This window comes from Caretta caretta, chromosome 1 (genome assembly GCF_965140235.1).
Source record: "Caretta caretta isolate rCarCar2 chromosome 1, rCarCar1.hap1, whole genome shotgun sequence".
Taxonomy (NCBI): domain Eukaryota; kingdom Metazoa; phylum Chordata; order Testudines; family Cheloniidae; genus Caretta; species Caretta caretta.
In genome coordinates, this window is record NC_134206.1 from 54,756,806 (window position 1) to 54,771,959 (window position 15,154).

At 40.6% G+C, this 15,154-nt stretch overlaps 1 protein-coding gene across 1 annotated transcript in view; it reads left to right on the forward strand.

Annotated features, from left to right (window-relative positions):
• LOC125635981 (complement C4-like) overlaps window positions 1-15,154 on the forward strand; it is a 92,869-nt gene that overhangs the window by 26,866 nt on the left and 50,849 nt on the right. Inside the window, exons 17-22 of the mRNA XM_075125639.1 lie at window positions 5,596-5,799; window positions 8,911-9,025; window positions 9,242-9,312; window positions 10,513-10,652; window positions 11,171-11,383; window positions 14,949-15,000. Of these exons, the coding sequence (XP_074981740.1) occupies window positions 5,596-5,799; window positions 8,911-9,025; window positions 9,242-9,312; window positions 10,513-10,652; window positions 11,171-11,383; window positions 14,949-15,000 (795 nt within the window). The remainder of the gene's footprint in view (window positions 1-5,595; window positions 5,800-8,910; window positions 9,026-9,241; window positions 9,313-10,512; window positions 10,653-11,170; window positions 11,384-14,948; window positions 15,001-15,154) is intronic.

A 15,154-nucleotide genomic window follows, 5' to 3' on the forward strand; every position in this document is an offset into this window, starting at 1 on the left:
TAGAAAATATTTTATTAGTACCACTTTTCCTTCCCTTCTGCTTCAAAGCCAGGTTGCCTTCTGCACAGTGTGCTTCTGTCAGGGTTTCTTCCCCACTCAGAACTCTAGGGTACAGATGTGGGGACCTGCATGAAAGACCCCCTAAGCTTATTTTTACCAGCTTAGGTTAAAAACTTTCCCAAGGCACAAACTTTGCCTTGTCTTTGAACAGTATGCTGCCACCACCAAGTGATTTAGACAACCAGCCTTGGATTTTTAAGACCCAAAAAACCCAATCAGATTCTTAAAAAACAGAACTTTATTAGAAGAACAAAAAAAGATAAGAGAACAACTCTGTAAGATCAGAATGGAAGATAATCTTACAGGCAGTCAGATTCAAAACATAGAGAATCCCTCCAGGCAAAACCTTAAGATACAAAAAGACACAAGTGTCTTAAGACACAAAAACAGAAATACACATTTCCTCCAGCACAGCGAATTTCACAAGCCAAAACAAAGAAAACCTAATGCATTTTCTAGCTAGATTACTTACTAACTTTACAGAAGTTGGAGGACTTTCATCCTTGATCTGTTCCCGGCAAAGGTATCACACACAGACAGACAAAAGCCTTTTCCCCCCTCCAGATTTGAAAGTATCTTGATCCCTCATTGGTCATTTTGGGTCAGGAACCAGCCAGGTTACCTGAGTTTCTTAACCCTTTACAGGTAAAAGGACTTTGCGTCTGGTCAGGAGGGATTTTACAGCACAGTATACCGAAAGGTGGTTACCCTTCCCTTTATATTTATGACAGCTTCAAATGACAGAAGTGTTAGTGATCTAAATATATATGATCTGAAGAAAGCATTTTCAAAAATAATTTTCCTATAAGTCTGTCACATTAAAGTCTGATATCTTATGACCGTCACTATAAGAAACAAATGCTTTATCCAAGGGTTTTCCTAACTTTCTGGAACTGGCTGTCTATTCCAGGAATAAGAATAGGGTCATGACTCACTCCCCGCAAAACCTCTATCATGGGCAGGTGAAATTTTGAACCATAACCATACTAGACATAACGACTAAGTATGTAGTTTTAAACGGTGATTTTAAGGATGTCTAAAGTTTTATAGATCAACGTGCTGGAAGAATCAGTCTGACTGATTAATGATGTTCCACATAATGCTGAATTGGGGATTACAATCTTAATTCTTTTTTATCTCTATGCAATCATGAGACTTCATTTATATCTTCACTGTTAGAGAAACCTGATTTACAGAGACAAGAGAATGAAAATGAGATGGGAACTGTCAAAACTGACCCATCAAAAGCCAAGTTTCCTCTTTCAGAGACACCCAAAATCTTCTGTGCTTCTGGCTAGAGAAAGACAGTTCCAGAGTGCTGTCAACTTGCCTTCCAACAGCTCAGTCAATAAACATTTTAGCTGAAAGGACTGGTCATCCACCTCTTTCCTGTTGGTGGGTCATCAGACAAATAGTCCTGCAGCTGGATCTGAAGTTCTCTGAGATGCTGACTGTTGAATTCCTGATGGCTCCCAACTGGTATCTGTTCCCTTAAAGTTTGAAATGAAAGAAAGCTTCTCCAAGTTTCCTCTTTGCACTTGGGAAGACCAGTTTCTAAGTGTTCTTATGAATAAGTTCTGCCCTGTTTTTCATGTACTGAGCAGCCATATTCCACTATGACAGAGAAAAGTTCAGCTCCTTTAGGTGCCCCCAAATGTCAGCAACATAAGCTATGCATGACCCCTGCTGAATTATTGAAGCCGTCCACCAAGGGAGCTCAATCTTCATTCAGAAAAACTTCTGCTCTCAGTAAAAATAGTTGTTAGCCTGAAACTGTGAAACCAGGAGGTGCAATATGTTAGATCTGAGTAACCACACCACTGATCTTACTTGACTTTGCCCCGGTACCATATATGCAGGTTGAGATACACCAGTGAGATACACCATTCTCACTGAACGTGGGAGTCTTTGACTGCTTCTGAAATGTCTCAGATAAGGATTTTCATGGCACTGCTTTGTAGAGGAGCAAGCCTTGTTCAATAGCAACATCAGAAACATACCTCATGAGTGCTAGATGCCATCCAGTACCAGAGATACTAGTTGACTCCTTAAGTTGAATTGTTAAATAGTCCCTTTTCCTGTCTTTTGAAAGCAGTTGTTCTCATACATTCTCAGCCACATCACTGATATAGTATTGAATAGTCTCATTTTACAAAGGGCCTCTTTTCAGTTTGGTGGCTGATTCATAGATTCCAAGGCCAGAAGGGACCATCTAGTCAGGCTTCCTGCATAGCACAAAATAATTCCTAGAGCAGATCTTTTAGAAAACATCCAATCTCGATATAAAGATTGTCAATGATGGAGAATCCGTCACAACCCTTGGTAAATTGTTCCAATGGTTAATTATCCTTACTATCAAAACTATATGTCTTATTACCAGTCTGAATTTGTCCAGCTTCAACTTTCAGCCATTGGATCCTGTTATATCTTTCTCTGCTAGATTGAAGAGCTCATATTTAAATTTAAATGTAAGTTAAATATTTGTTCCCCCTGTAGATGCTTATAGATTGTAATCAAGTCACCCCGAGCCTTCTCTTTGTTAAGCTAAATAGACTGAGCTCTTTGAGTCTATCACTATAAACCATAAAGAACAGGAGTACTTGTGGCACCTTAGAGACTAAGAAATTTATTTGAGCATAAGCTTTCGTGGGCTACAGCCCACTTCATCAAATGCATGCAGTGGAAAATACAGTAGGACGATTTTATATACACAGTGTGACAAAGTTCCTGCTCTATCTTGGTGGGTCTTGTGCTTATTGGCGGATTTGCTTGCCTCGGAGCTTCACGGCAGCCCTCAGCTTGGCCGTTTTTCTGAATTCACAGTCCAGGTCGACTCCTCCTGTGTCTGACCAGGAGTTGGGAGGATTTGAGAGGAACCTGGGCCTGCCCTCTATTCCGGGTTCCAGCCCAGGGCCCTGTGGAATGCAGCTGTCTAGAGTGCCTCCTGGAACAGCTGTGTGACAGCTACAACTCCCTGGGCTACTTCCCCATGGCCTCCTCCCAACACCTTCTTTATCCTCACCATAGGACCTTCCTCCTGGTGTCTGCTAATGCTTGTACACCTCAGTCCTCCAACAGTCCGCGTTCTCACTCTCAGCTCCTAATGCCTCTTGCTCCCAGCTCCTCACACGCAAACGACAAACTGAAGTGAGCTCCTTTTTAAAACCCAGGTGCCCTGATTAGCCTGCCTTAATTGATTCTAGCAGCTTCTTGATTGGCCGCAGGTGTTCTAATCAGCCTGTCTTAATTGTCTCCAGAAGGTTCCTGATTGTTCTGGAACCTTCCCTGTTACCTTACCCAGGGAAAAGGGACCTACTTAGCCTGGGGCTAATATATCTGCCTTCTATTACTCTCCTATAACCATTTGGCCTGACCCTGTCACAACAGAGAACATGAAACAATGGGTGTTACCATGCACACTATAATGAGAGTGATCAGTTAAGGTGAGCTATTACCAGCAGGAGAGAAAAAAAAAACTTTTGTAGTGATAATCAAGATGGGCCATTTCCAGCAGTTGACAATACTATTTCCAGCAGTTGTGGATACAGACTAACACGGCTGCTACTCTGAAAACTATAAAGCATGTTTTCTAATCCTTTCATCATTTTTGTGGCTCTTCTCTGAACCCGCTCCAAGTTATCAACATCCTTCTTGAACTGTGGGCACCAGAACTGGAGACAGTATTCCAGCCACAGTCACACTGGTGATCACTACAGAGGTAAAATAACCTCTCTCCTCCTGCTTGAGATTCCCCCATTCATTCATCCCTTTTGGCCACAGCATCATGCTGGCAACTCATGTTCAGCTGATCATCAACCACAACCCCCAAATCTTTTTCAGAGTCAGGCCATATAATTTTTGAACCCATATTCATTGAGCAGGGAAGTATAAGATTTTCTACAATAGTATAATCCTTATGCTGTTGTGTGATCAAGATAAGATGCCTGAAGGGCATGAGTCTTGTCATAGCCAGTTTGAATAATCAAGTCTTGCTGATTGTTCAAGGCTTTGAGGTTTCTTAGGAAAAAAACCCTCAGGTTCATCTTTCAGTGACAGTCATTTTGAAGGCTTCTTAGTCTCAGCTGCTAGCATTTCATATCACACCACACACTGTGATATCAAATCAATCAATGTAAAACCAATTGTTCCATCCTCAGGTTTTCTGTTAACTTTATGAGCTGTCTTGGGAACACCTCACTTGCCATTGTCTCATTCACATAACTTTTCAACCAGCCAGGGTCCTTTCCTGACTGACAACCCTTTGGCTAGAAGTGATCTCTAGTCAAAATGGAATGACAGAGACAACGTGATCATGTTAGGCTCAGCAGTGTCATTGGGCCTTCGTGTTAACAGCAGGTGCACTGTTCCAGCTCAGTGGTGTTTTATCATGGTCTGTGTGCATGGGCATGAGCACTTGCACTTCCTATGGTACATCATAAATAATAGTGCAGGTACAGGTGTTTTATTTGCAGTAGCTCTAGGGGCATGCTGCACTCACGTTCTGCTCAAGACTACACTGAGCATTACTCTAGATTCAGGTTGCAGTAATATGGTGGCCTTAAAGGCAGCATGCCAATCATGATAAGACTTATAATGTGTACCTAATTACAAATGTATTACATTTCTTTTTTTTCCCCACTGCAAAATGTTATAGTCATGTTTCAGTTACATATTTGGTACAATTTTTCATGACATTGTTGACATCTTCTCCACAACCCGCTCTGGGACTGGATTCTACACTTTGGGAAACAGTACTTTATACCCTAAGAGAGTGTGGCTTCTCAGCTCTCCAAAAGGGATGGAGCATTCATTTCTAGCACTCCACAGTTATGAGATATTAGAATTTACCATTGTCACTGAATCAGGACGGAAGATGATGAGTGTAGTTTTCACTCTTTACCTTTATCTGAGCCTGGATGGGAGGGAAATGGGAAGAAATGTTTTTGTGGCAGGTTCTTTTTCTTTTTTTTAATGATGGTCATTGAAAAGCTATTCAAAGGCTAGGCGTGTTGGAACCATTCTCAGTGGAAATGGGCTAGTAGGCAGATTACAGGTGAGGATGTCGAAGTATATGTTTAGTTTATTAAATCATTCTGTTGTTTGTTCCAGCGAAAGCAGAAATAAAGGAACATAATCCATGCAGAGGAGAATAAACCTGATAACTGAAACTCACAATCTTAAATTTTTCTGTATAAGAAAACAAGCATTTGAAAAATGTGTCCTAAATAAGAGTCCAATTCTGCTCTCATTCACTTCAGTTCAAGTCAGCTGATCCTGCCCCCAGTGACTTCATGGCCTGAACTTGAAGGAAAGATAAGATTGTAAACCCTTCGGGGGAAAGGACCTTCTTCTCTTTCTGTTTTAGTACAATGTCTAGCCGGGTGGGGCCCTGGTTCATGATAAGGGCTCCTATGGCTACTGTGAAAATAGTGACAATTAATAATGACGACACAGGTGAAGTACATAAGTATGATTGAATATCTCAAAATTTATCAAAGCCTCTGCAACACTGACGTCACTGTAATTTTGTTACAGCTAGCAAATACCAAGATCCTGCTCTACGAAAGTGCTGTCTTGATGGAATGAAATTAAATCCAATGAGGTTTTCTTGTGCCAAAAGGCAAACTAGAGTTACTGGCTCAACTAAATGCAAAGAAACTTTCAAATACTGTTGTGAGAGGGCTCAGAGCCTCAGGAAGCAGCTGGAACAGAAGAGACTAGCTTCTACACTGGCAAGAAGTAAGGAATTTTGCCTTTTAGTAACATACCATTTTTAAAAAGTAAATTGTATACAGTCATCTCTGAAAAAAACAGTTGTTTTAGGGCTGCAAGATCGAGAAGAATCACATAGGTAAGTATTATTCACAGGGACACATGTCATTGCAATGCCTGTGGCTTTAGCAGGGCTAATCTCATAAAACCTGTAGCAGTTTGTGCAGCTGATTCCCCAAGCACAGGGTTCCGAAATGACACCGAACTGCAAATGTAGTTCAGCTACGGCTCAGTCCTGCAAGATACTGAGCACTGACTTTAAAGATGCTGTCCTGCAATGTGCTGAGCACCTGATACTTCTGTTGACTCCCGTGCTCCAATATTGCAACATTCTGAGCACCTGCTGCCCTTGTGGTTTGTTACCAATGGTTTCTAGGCGGTACATCTGTGGTCACTTCAGATAGTGACAAGAACAGAGCTAGGTCTGTCAGAAAGTCGAGCTCAGGTTTTTGGGCCATAAGAGGTTGGGTTACATTTATCGAAGAGATAATGCACCGCATGAAGGGTGACATTTGTCTGAGTGTGAACTAGGGCCAATGTATCTGATGTAATTCTCCATTATATGCACACACGCATACATATGTCATGGCTGAGTAAGGTGGGATTTTGGAAAGTGTGTATTATTGGTTTAACTGTGCTTCCCTTGAAATCAGTGGGGGTTTTCAGTGGGAACAGAGTTAGGCCAATGATGGGAGCTTTTGAAACCCCCACCTGAAATGTTTAACAACCATTGTTTTTTGGTGATTTGTGTGTAATTTACAAAGTTCCACACTCCTTTCCTCTCCTTCTCTCACAGACATCTCCATACCTTCCTGCATTCTCCCATTTACATTTTTAAGGTTCCTTCTCCCAACTTATTCACCATAACACAAATACTACTTTCCATGCTTTCATGAAACATGCAAACAGTGAGAGCAATCCAGGAATTCTCTGTATGTTTTTGGCCCTCATTTGTTGTGTCACATTGAGTGTAGTTAGCAGGTGCATCTGGGCAGGTATTGTGAGCCTGTGTCCCCCGCGCCCTGCACCTTTTACAGTCACTTATACCTGTGCAAAGGAAAGGTAAAATGCTCCCAGTCTCATCTGGTAACACTTTGCATGTATCCTCTCTACATGCGTGTCAATGGCTACAGAGGGGTGCAAAGCAGTGGAGAATTAGGGCCTCTGAAGTCAAACTCTGCCTACCTTACTCTCACTGACTAGTACTGTATCGTAAATAGTTCCAGTGGTGTTAATCTGGCCCTGGTTTGGGGGGACACCTTTGGTAGCACATCTTTGCTCACTCAGAAGAGCAGCGGTATTAATAGTGAGGTTTACATTACTGCTTTCTCAGAAAGTAACAATTTGTAAACTAATGATAGTGACCGTTTATGTTAATATTTTCAGTAATGTAAGAAGACAGGAATCGCCAGACTGGGTCAGACCCAGGGTCCATCTAGTCCAGTACTCTGTCTCTGACAGAGGCAGTGCCAAATGCTTCAGAGGAAAGTGTAAGAACCCTGCACGAGGTAGATGTGGGGTAATCTGCACCCCCATTAGGTCTCTTCCTGTTGTCTAATACACATTGGCCTAAGCCTTGGAGCATGAGGATTAATATCCCTTCCACAACATTTTGGTTATCATGAATTATGCCAAATCTGGATATTCTTGATATCCGTAGAAATGTCCAATTCCTTTCTGAGCTTTGTTCAGTTCTTGTTCTCACTAACTTCCTATGGCAGTGAATTCCCCAGTCTAATTACAGGTTGTGTGAAAAATTTCCTTTTTTCTGTTTTGAATTGCCCACTTTAAAATGTGACCTTGTTTATGTGTTATGAGACAGGGAGAACAGAAGCTCCTGATCCACCTTCTCCGCACCATTCACTTTTTAATATAATTTTTTCATGTCCCTTTTATTCATCTCTTTCCTAATCCCTGTCCCAATCTTTTCAGTCTTTCTCCATATGAATTTTCCCATTCCCCTAACCATTCACATTACCTTTCTCTGACCACCATCTAATTCTGCAATATCCTTTTTGAGATCTGGCAACCTCTACACAGTATTCCAGGTGGAGCTGTACCATGGATTTACACAAAGGGGTTGTAATAGTCTCCCCACTATTCATCATCCCATTCCTTAGGCAACCTAACATCTTGTTTGCTTGTTTGACTGCTGCTGTGTACTGAGCAGAGGTCTTCACTGAGCTGTCCAAAATTTCAATTGAAAAGTTAATTTCTTTACATGAGTTGTATACCATAAGCCTGATCCAAAGCCCACTGTTGTCAGTGGATGGATTCCCACTGTGGTCTACTGGGCATGGCCCTGATTTCTGTTCCCAGCTCAATCACTAAGCAGCTGTGTGACCTTAAGGATTTCACTTCACCTCTCTGGGCCTCTCTTGTCCATCCCACACAATGTTTAAACTATTTTGATTATTAGCTGCCTCTCACTGTGTATTTGTACAGTGCCCAGCACAATGGCAACTCAATCTTAGCTGGGGTCTCTAAGCATTCCTGCCATGCAAATAAATAATAACGATCATTATCATCATCATTTCTGAATGAATTTCAGTGCACTTTGGATCATACACTATGTACCCAAGCACTTTGAGAGTCTTGCTTCCTGCTGACACTGTATGAAATTCAAGCAGAGAAGTTTTTTGCATTTGTCTCCATTCTGCCCCTTAGGCAGCCAATTTCATTGAACAATTCTGTGTGTCATGACTGATCCCATTCAAAGCATGATTTCTGTCACCGGAGTTCTCTCCTTCTCCTTTCATGGCCCATCTATCACAGTGGTAATGAAGAAATAATTTCTCCACTTGTAACTAAAGGGGGAATTTTTTTGGTTGACAGCATATAATTCCCCAGTTTGCAAGGAAGAATTAACCTTTTGTTCAGTGTCAATCTTTAGTCATTGTCTGTTGTCTTTCTGCATTTTTTTTGCAGTTTACAAGATCAAAACCAGGCAGAGTCTTTTCATTCAGCTATTCAGCATATTAATCCTTTTGTCTTGTCTCTCTGACAACTGATTCTCCAAATCAGTGTACGGTTATTGGCCATAGGCTTCAGGGAAGACTCCCAATTTCTGTTTTCCAGTTGGTGACGTTCCAGAAGAAGAAGTGTTTGATGAAACTTCAATCAGCTTGCGCAGTGTCTTTCCTGAGAGCTGGTGGTGGGAGACAGTAGAAATTAAGAACCCTGGACAGCATAGGTATGTATTATTTGACCAGATGAATACACCTACATGTATATAAATATACCCATAATGTCAGTGTTCTGTAGAATCCATTACAGAGGGATTTGGACCTGTTTGCTGTGTCTCTCCTCCACAACTGATATTTTTTTCTTGTCAGTCTTCAAGACTGAAGGAATGAACTTATTTTCATTTCATACATTCTTCTTAATATTTTATCTCTTGTCCCTTTAGGATAGCAAATGCTATTCCTGACTCTATAACTACGTGGGAAATTCAAGCAATAAGTATATCACCTCAAAAAGGTAAAAAAACCTTATCAGTAAACTATTGGTTCACTCTGTACTGATGCATGAATATTCACTCAACCTCTACACCTTCATAAAGGTGTGCACTAGCTCAACTAGAAGTTGTGGGCTCAATACAGAAAGTACAGTGTGGAATTTTATGGCCTGTGTTGTGCAGGAGATCAGATTAAGCAATCATAATGGTTCCTTCTGGCTTTGAAAATCTAAGAACCTTTTAATTTTAGCTTCCAGTTAGACAGAGGGTTATGGCAAATGTGGTAAATAACAATGATAAATAAAATGCCTAGCACTTTGAACCTATGAATCTTTCACTGTATTTAGTGATGCCTGTGTTCATATTAAGTAAATCTGGGGAGCAGGTGCAGAAAGAAAATTCCAAAGTAATCTTATTCAGAAGATTTTAACTTAATATGTGGTACATTACCATTAATAGATTCATTGGTTTTGAATAATAATACCTAGCACTTTGCATCTGTAGATCTCGACATACTTCACAAAGAGGTCAGTGTCATTATACCCATTTTAAAGATGGGGAAACTGAGATACAGAAAGGTGACTTCCATAAGAAAGAAAGTGACTTCCATAAAATCATCAAGCAGGCCAGTGACAGATATGGGAATAGAATCCAGATTTTCTGCATCCCAGTCCTGTGTTCCATCCACTAGGCAACATTGCCTCATACATGCAGAAGGGATCATTGATTTGACCATCTAGTGTGCTCTCCTGTATAACACACACTATAGCATTTCACTCTGTTAGAGTCATAGTCATAGAATTTAAGACCAGAAGGAGTCACCAGATCATCTAGTCTGATCTGCTGCATAGCACAGGCCACCAGCACCAGAGTGAGGAAGGGTCCGTTTGGTGCATCCATGGCTGTGCAATCTCCATCTGATAGGTCATGTAGAGTAGGCATGCCTGAGGCTGCAGTCATGGTTGCAGAGATGATCTGCTGCTGCACTCCAGCCTTGGGGAAGGGATCTGTCTCCTAGACCTCCCCGGGACTTCCAGCACAATGCTGGGCTTGATGCAGGGTAGATTTGGACATATGTTTGTTTCTGAATGGCAAGAAAGGAGCACAGCTATTTGTTCTTTTTTAAATGTAACATCTTCATGAGTGCCTAAACTAACAGCACTCTGAAAAGCTAACATACTGTGAGTTTGCTGGGTCTGAACTCCAGTTTTCTCCTCCACCAGGATTCTGCGTAGCTGACCCCAAGACCTTTAAGGTTTTCAAAGATTTTTTTGTATCAGTAAGGTTACCGTATTCAGTTAAACGGTACGAGCAACTAGAAGTAAAAGCAGTTGTCTACAACTACCTTTCTGAAGATCTCAAGGTAATGTTACTGTAGTACATTGCTGAACTGTTTGCTATATAAATCACCCAGCCACCAATCCTTACTTTCTTTGTCAAGTTTCAGCTACATTGTCTGAGTTGGCCATACTTGGCTGGGGTCCTTTGGGCTCTGCTTCAGGGACGAATGGAAAATAGCATTAATGTTTATATTGCATGTTTTCAAAGCAATAAACAAATATTCACTAATTTATCCTTACATCCCTCCTGTAGGCAGGTGAGTACAGTTAGCCCAATCTTTGAATAAGCAGCTCAGTCTAAGTGGTTTAGCTGGGAGGCAAGATGGTCTAATGGATTAGCAATCAGACTGGGAATTAATAGATTGCAGTTCTGTTCTTGGTTTTGATAATGATTCATTGTGTGGCCACAATAGGCACTTAGCTCCTCTGAACCTCTGATCCATTTGAGGTTTGCTTTTCATTACTTATATCTGTCAGGATATCTATTTCCTTGAGCAGTGGTGTAATAAATATTATTACAAGCATTTCCTTGTTTCAATAGGTTACAGTGAAGATGATCGCAGTGGAGGGGGTGTGCAGTGCAGGGACAGCGACAAAGGATGTCCAACAGAAACTAACTGTTAAGGGAAACTCAGCAGTGCCTGCCTATTTCTCAGTAGTTCCACTCATTGTAGGGGAAATTCCAATTACCATTACTGCTTTTGACCCAATTTCTGGGCACAGTGATAGTGTTATGAAGAACCTCAAAGTTGTGGTAAGTATAACAGCATTTGATCAGCTCAGCTGTGGTGCAGAAATTTAATAGCTCCCTTTCTGTCTGTCTCTGTTTCATTAAATATACACATAATTGTGTGTATGGAACCCTCAGGAAGAAAATAGCACTAGAAAGTAGTGACTAGAATGAATTTAGCACAAAGAAGAAACTTCATTCTGGGATTGACCTATGACTACAATTACCTATTATAAGGTGGGTGCACAACTGGTTGAAAAAGCATACTTAGAGTAGTTATCGATAGTTCACAATCAAGCTGGAAGGGCATATTGAGTGAGGTCCTGCAGGGATTTGTCCTTGGTCTGGTTCTATTCAATATCATAAGAACATAAGAACGGCCTACTGGGTCAGACCAAAGGTCCATCTAGCCCAGTATCCTGTCTTCCAACAGTAGCCAATGCCAGATGCCATAGAAGGAATGAACAGAACAGGTAATTATCAAGTGATCGATCCCCTGTCGTCCATTCCCACTTCTGGCAAACAGAGGCTAGGGACACCATGCTTGCCCATCCTGGCTAGTAGCCATTGATGGACCTATCTTCCATGAACGTATCTAGTTCTTTTTTGAACCCTGTTGTAGTCTTGGCTTTCACAACATCCTCTGGCAAGGAGTTCCACAGGTTGACTGTGCACTGTGTGAAAAAATATTTCCTTTTGTTTGTTTTAAACCTGCTGCCTATTAATTTCATTTGGTGGCCCCTAGTTCTTGTGTTATGAGAAGGAGTAAATAAAACTTCCTTATTTACTTTCTCCACACCAGTCATGATTCTATAGACCTCCATCATATCCCCCTGTAGACGTCTCTTTTCCAAGCTGAAAAGTCCCAGTCTTATTAATCTCTCCTCAGACGGCAGCTGTTCCATACCCCTAATAATCTTTGTTGCCCTTTTCTAAACCTTTTCCAAGTCCAATATATCTTTTTTGAGATGGGACGATCACGCAGTATTCAAGATGTGGGCGTACCAGGGATTTATATAGAGGCAATATGATATTTTCTATCTTATTATCTATCCCTTTCCTAATGATTCCCAACATTCTGTTCGCTTTTTTGACTGCTGCTGCACATGGATGTTTTCAGAGAACTATCCACAATGATTCCAAGATCTCTTTCTTCAGTGGTAACAGCTAATTTAGACCCCATCATTTTTTCTGTATAGTTGGGATTATGTTTTCCAATGTGCATTACTTTGCATTTATCAACATTGAATTTCATCTGCCATTTTGTTGTCTAGTCACCCAGTTTTGAGAGAACCTTTTGTAGTCTGCCTGGGACTTAACTAGCTTGAGTAGTTTTGTATCATTTGTAAATTTTGCCACCTCACTGTTTACCCACTGTTTTACAGATCATTTATGAATATGTTGAATAGGACTGAGCCCAGTACAGACCCCTGGGGCCACTATTTACCTCTCGCCATTCTGAAAACTATTTATTCCTACCCTTTGTTTCCTATTTTTTAACCAATTACCAATCCATGAGAGAACCTTCCCTCTTATCCCATGACTGCTTACTTTGCTTAAGAGCCTTTGGTGAGGGACCTTGTCAAAGGCTTTCTGAAAATCCAAATACACTATATCCACTGGATCCCCCTTATCCATATGCTAGTTGACCCCCTCAAAGAATTATAATAGATCGGTGAGGCATGATTTCCCTTTACAAAAACCATGTTGATTATCCCCTAACAAATTATGTTAATCTGTGTGTCTGACAATTTTGTTCTTTACTATAGTTTCAACCAGTTTGCGAGGTGCTGAAGTCAGGCTTACCAGCCTGTAATTGCCAGGGTCACCTCTGTAGCCCTTTTTAAAAATTGGCATCACATTAGCTATCCTCCAGTGATTTGGTATAGAAGCTGATTTAAATGATAGGTTACAGACTACAGTTAGTAGTCCTGCAATTTCCCATTTGAGTTCCTTCAGAACTCTTGGGTGAATACCATCTGGTCCTGGTGATTTATTACTGTTTAGTTTATCAATTTGTTCCAAAACCTCCTCTAATGACACCTCCATCTGGGACAGTTCCTCAGATTTGTCACCTCAAAAGAATGGCTCAGGTTTGGGAATCTCCCTCACATCCTCAACCATGAAGACCGATGCAAAGAATTCATTTAGTTTTTCTGCAATGGCCTTTTTGTCTTTGAGTGCTCCTTTAGCATCTCGATTGTCCAGTGGCCCCACTGGTTATTTGGCAGGCTTCCTGCTTCTGATGTACTTAAAAAAATTTTTGCTATTAGCTTTTGAGTCTTTGGCTAGCTGTTATTCAAATTCTTTTTTGGCCTTCCTAATTATATATCTTCATAAATGATTAGGATAATGGCAGCAAGAGTACATTTATAAAGTCTGCAGATACCACCAAGCTGGGTGGGCTTGCAAGCACTTTGGAGGACAGGATTAGAATTCAAAATGATCTTGACAAACTGGAGAAATGGTCTGAAGTGAACAGGGTGCAAATCAATAAGAACAAATGCAAAGTACTACACTTAGGAAGGAATAGTCAATTGTACAAATACAAAATTGGAAATGACTGCCTAGGGAGGAGTACTGAAGAAAAGGACCTGAAGGTTATAGTGGATCACAAACTGAATATGAGTCAACAATTTAATACTGTTGCAAAAAAAAGCAGACATCATTCTGGGGTGTATTAGCTGGAGTGTTGTAAGCAAGACATGAGAGATAATTCTTTGGTTCTACTCAACAATGAGAAGGCCACACTGGAATATTGTGTCCAGTTCTGGGCACCGTGCTTCAGGAAGGATGTGGACAAATTGGAGAAAGTCCAGAGAAGAGCAGCAAAAGTGATTAAATGTCTAGAAAACATGACCTACAAGGAAAGATGGAAAAAACTGTGTTTGTTTAATCTGGAGAAGAGAAGACTGTGGTGGGACAGAACAGTCTTCAAGCATATAGAAGGTTGTTATAAAGAGAAGGGTGATAAATTGTTCTCCTTAAGACGTGACGACTAGCAAGAAGTTAGGACTAAGTATATCTAGACCATCCCTGACAGGTGTTTGTCTCATATCACTCTAATCAAGGCCATTAGTTGTTTCAGTTGTAACTTGTATGAGCTTTGCATGGTCAGTATCTTTTAACTATTTTTTAAAAATAATTGGTTAAAAGAAAAGTACCTTAATTCCAGATGTAGTTCCTTTATTGACACTTTGCCTAGCGTGTGTGTGTGTGTGTGTGTGTGTGTGTAAAACTGAGCCCTCCTATGGACTGTAGATGTAGGTTTCACTGGCTAAAACTAAATGTCAAAGCTTCACATTTCTTGTTTGTTTTTAGTAAAATGTTTCATCTGAAAAAAAATGCTTTTTCTAACAAAAAGGCTAGTAAAATCAGTAATCAGTTCAGCTGGTATATTTATGGACTTGAAATGCTGACTGTAAGTACTTTTTACTGTATTGGATCAGAAATCTCTATCCAAATGAAATTGTTGCTGCCATATACTGGTCCAATATTATGTTAGAGATGATATAGTTTTAGCAGTTAAGTCCTCAGGATGAAATAATTTGCAATGGGGTTGACCTATTTTTTTTTCTTTATTGTGCAGACTGAAGGCATTTTACGTACCGAAGAAGAGACCATTTGCATTAATAATAATTGTAAGTTACAAGATGGGTTTTATATTTTAAGATTTCCACCATTTTTAGTCTAATAATCTGATTTCAAAATGCTTTACAACCATCTGGGCTAGTAGGATCATAGGAACTGCCTATGGGAACGCTAGGCCCGTCTACTTCTGGATTCAGAGTAACA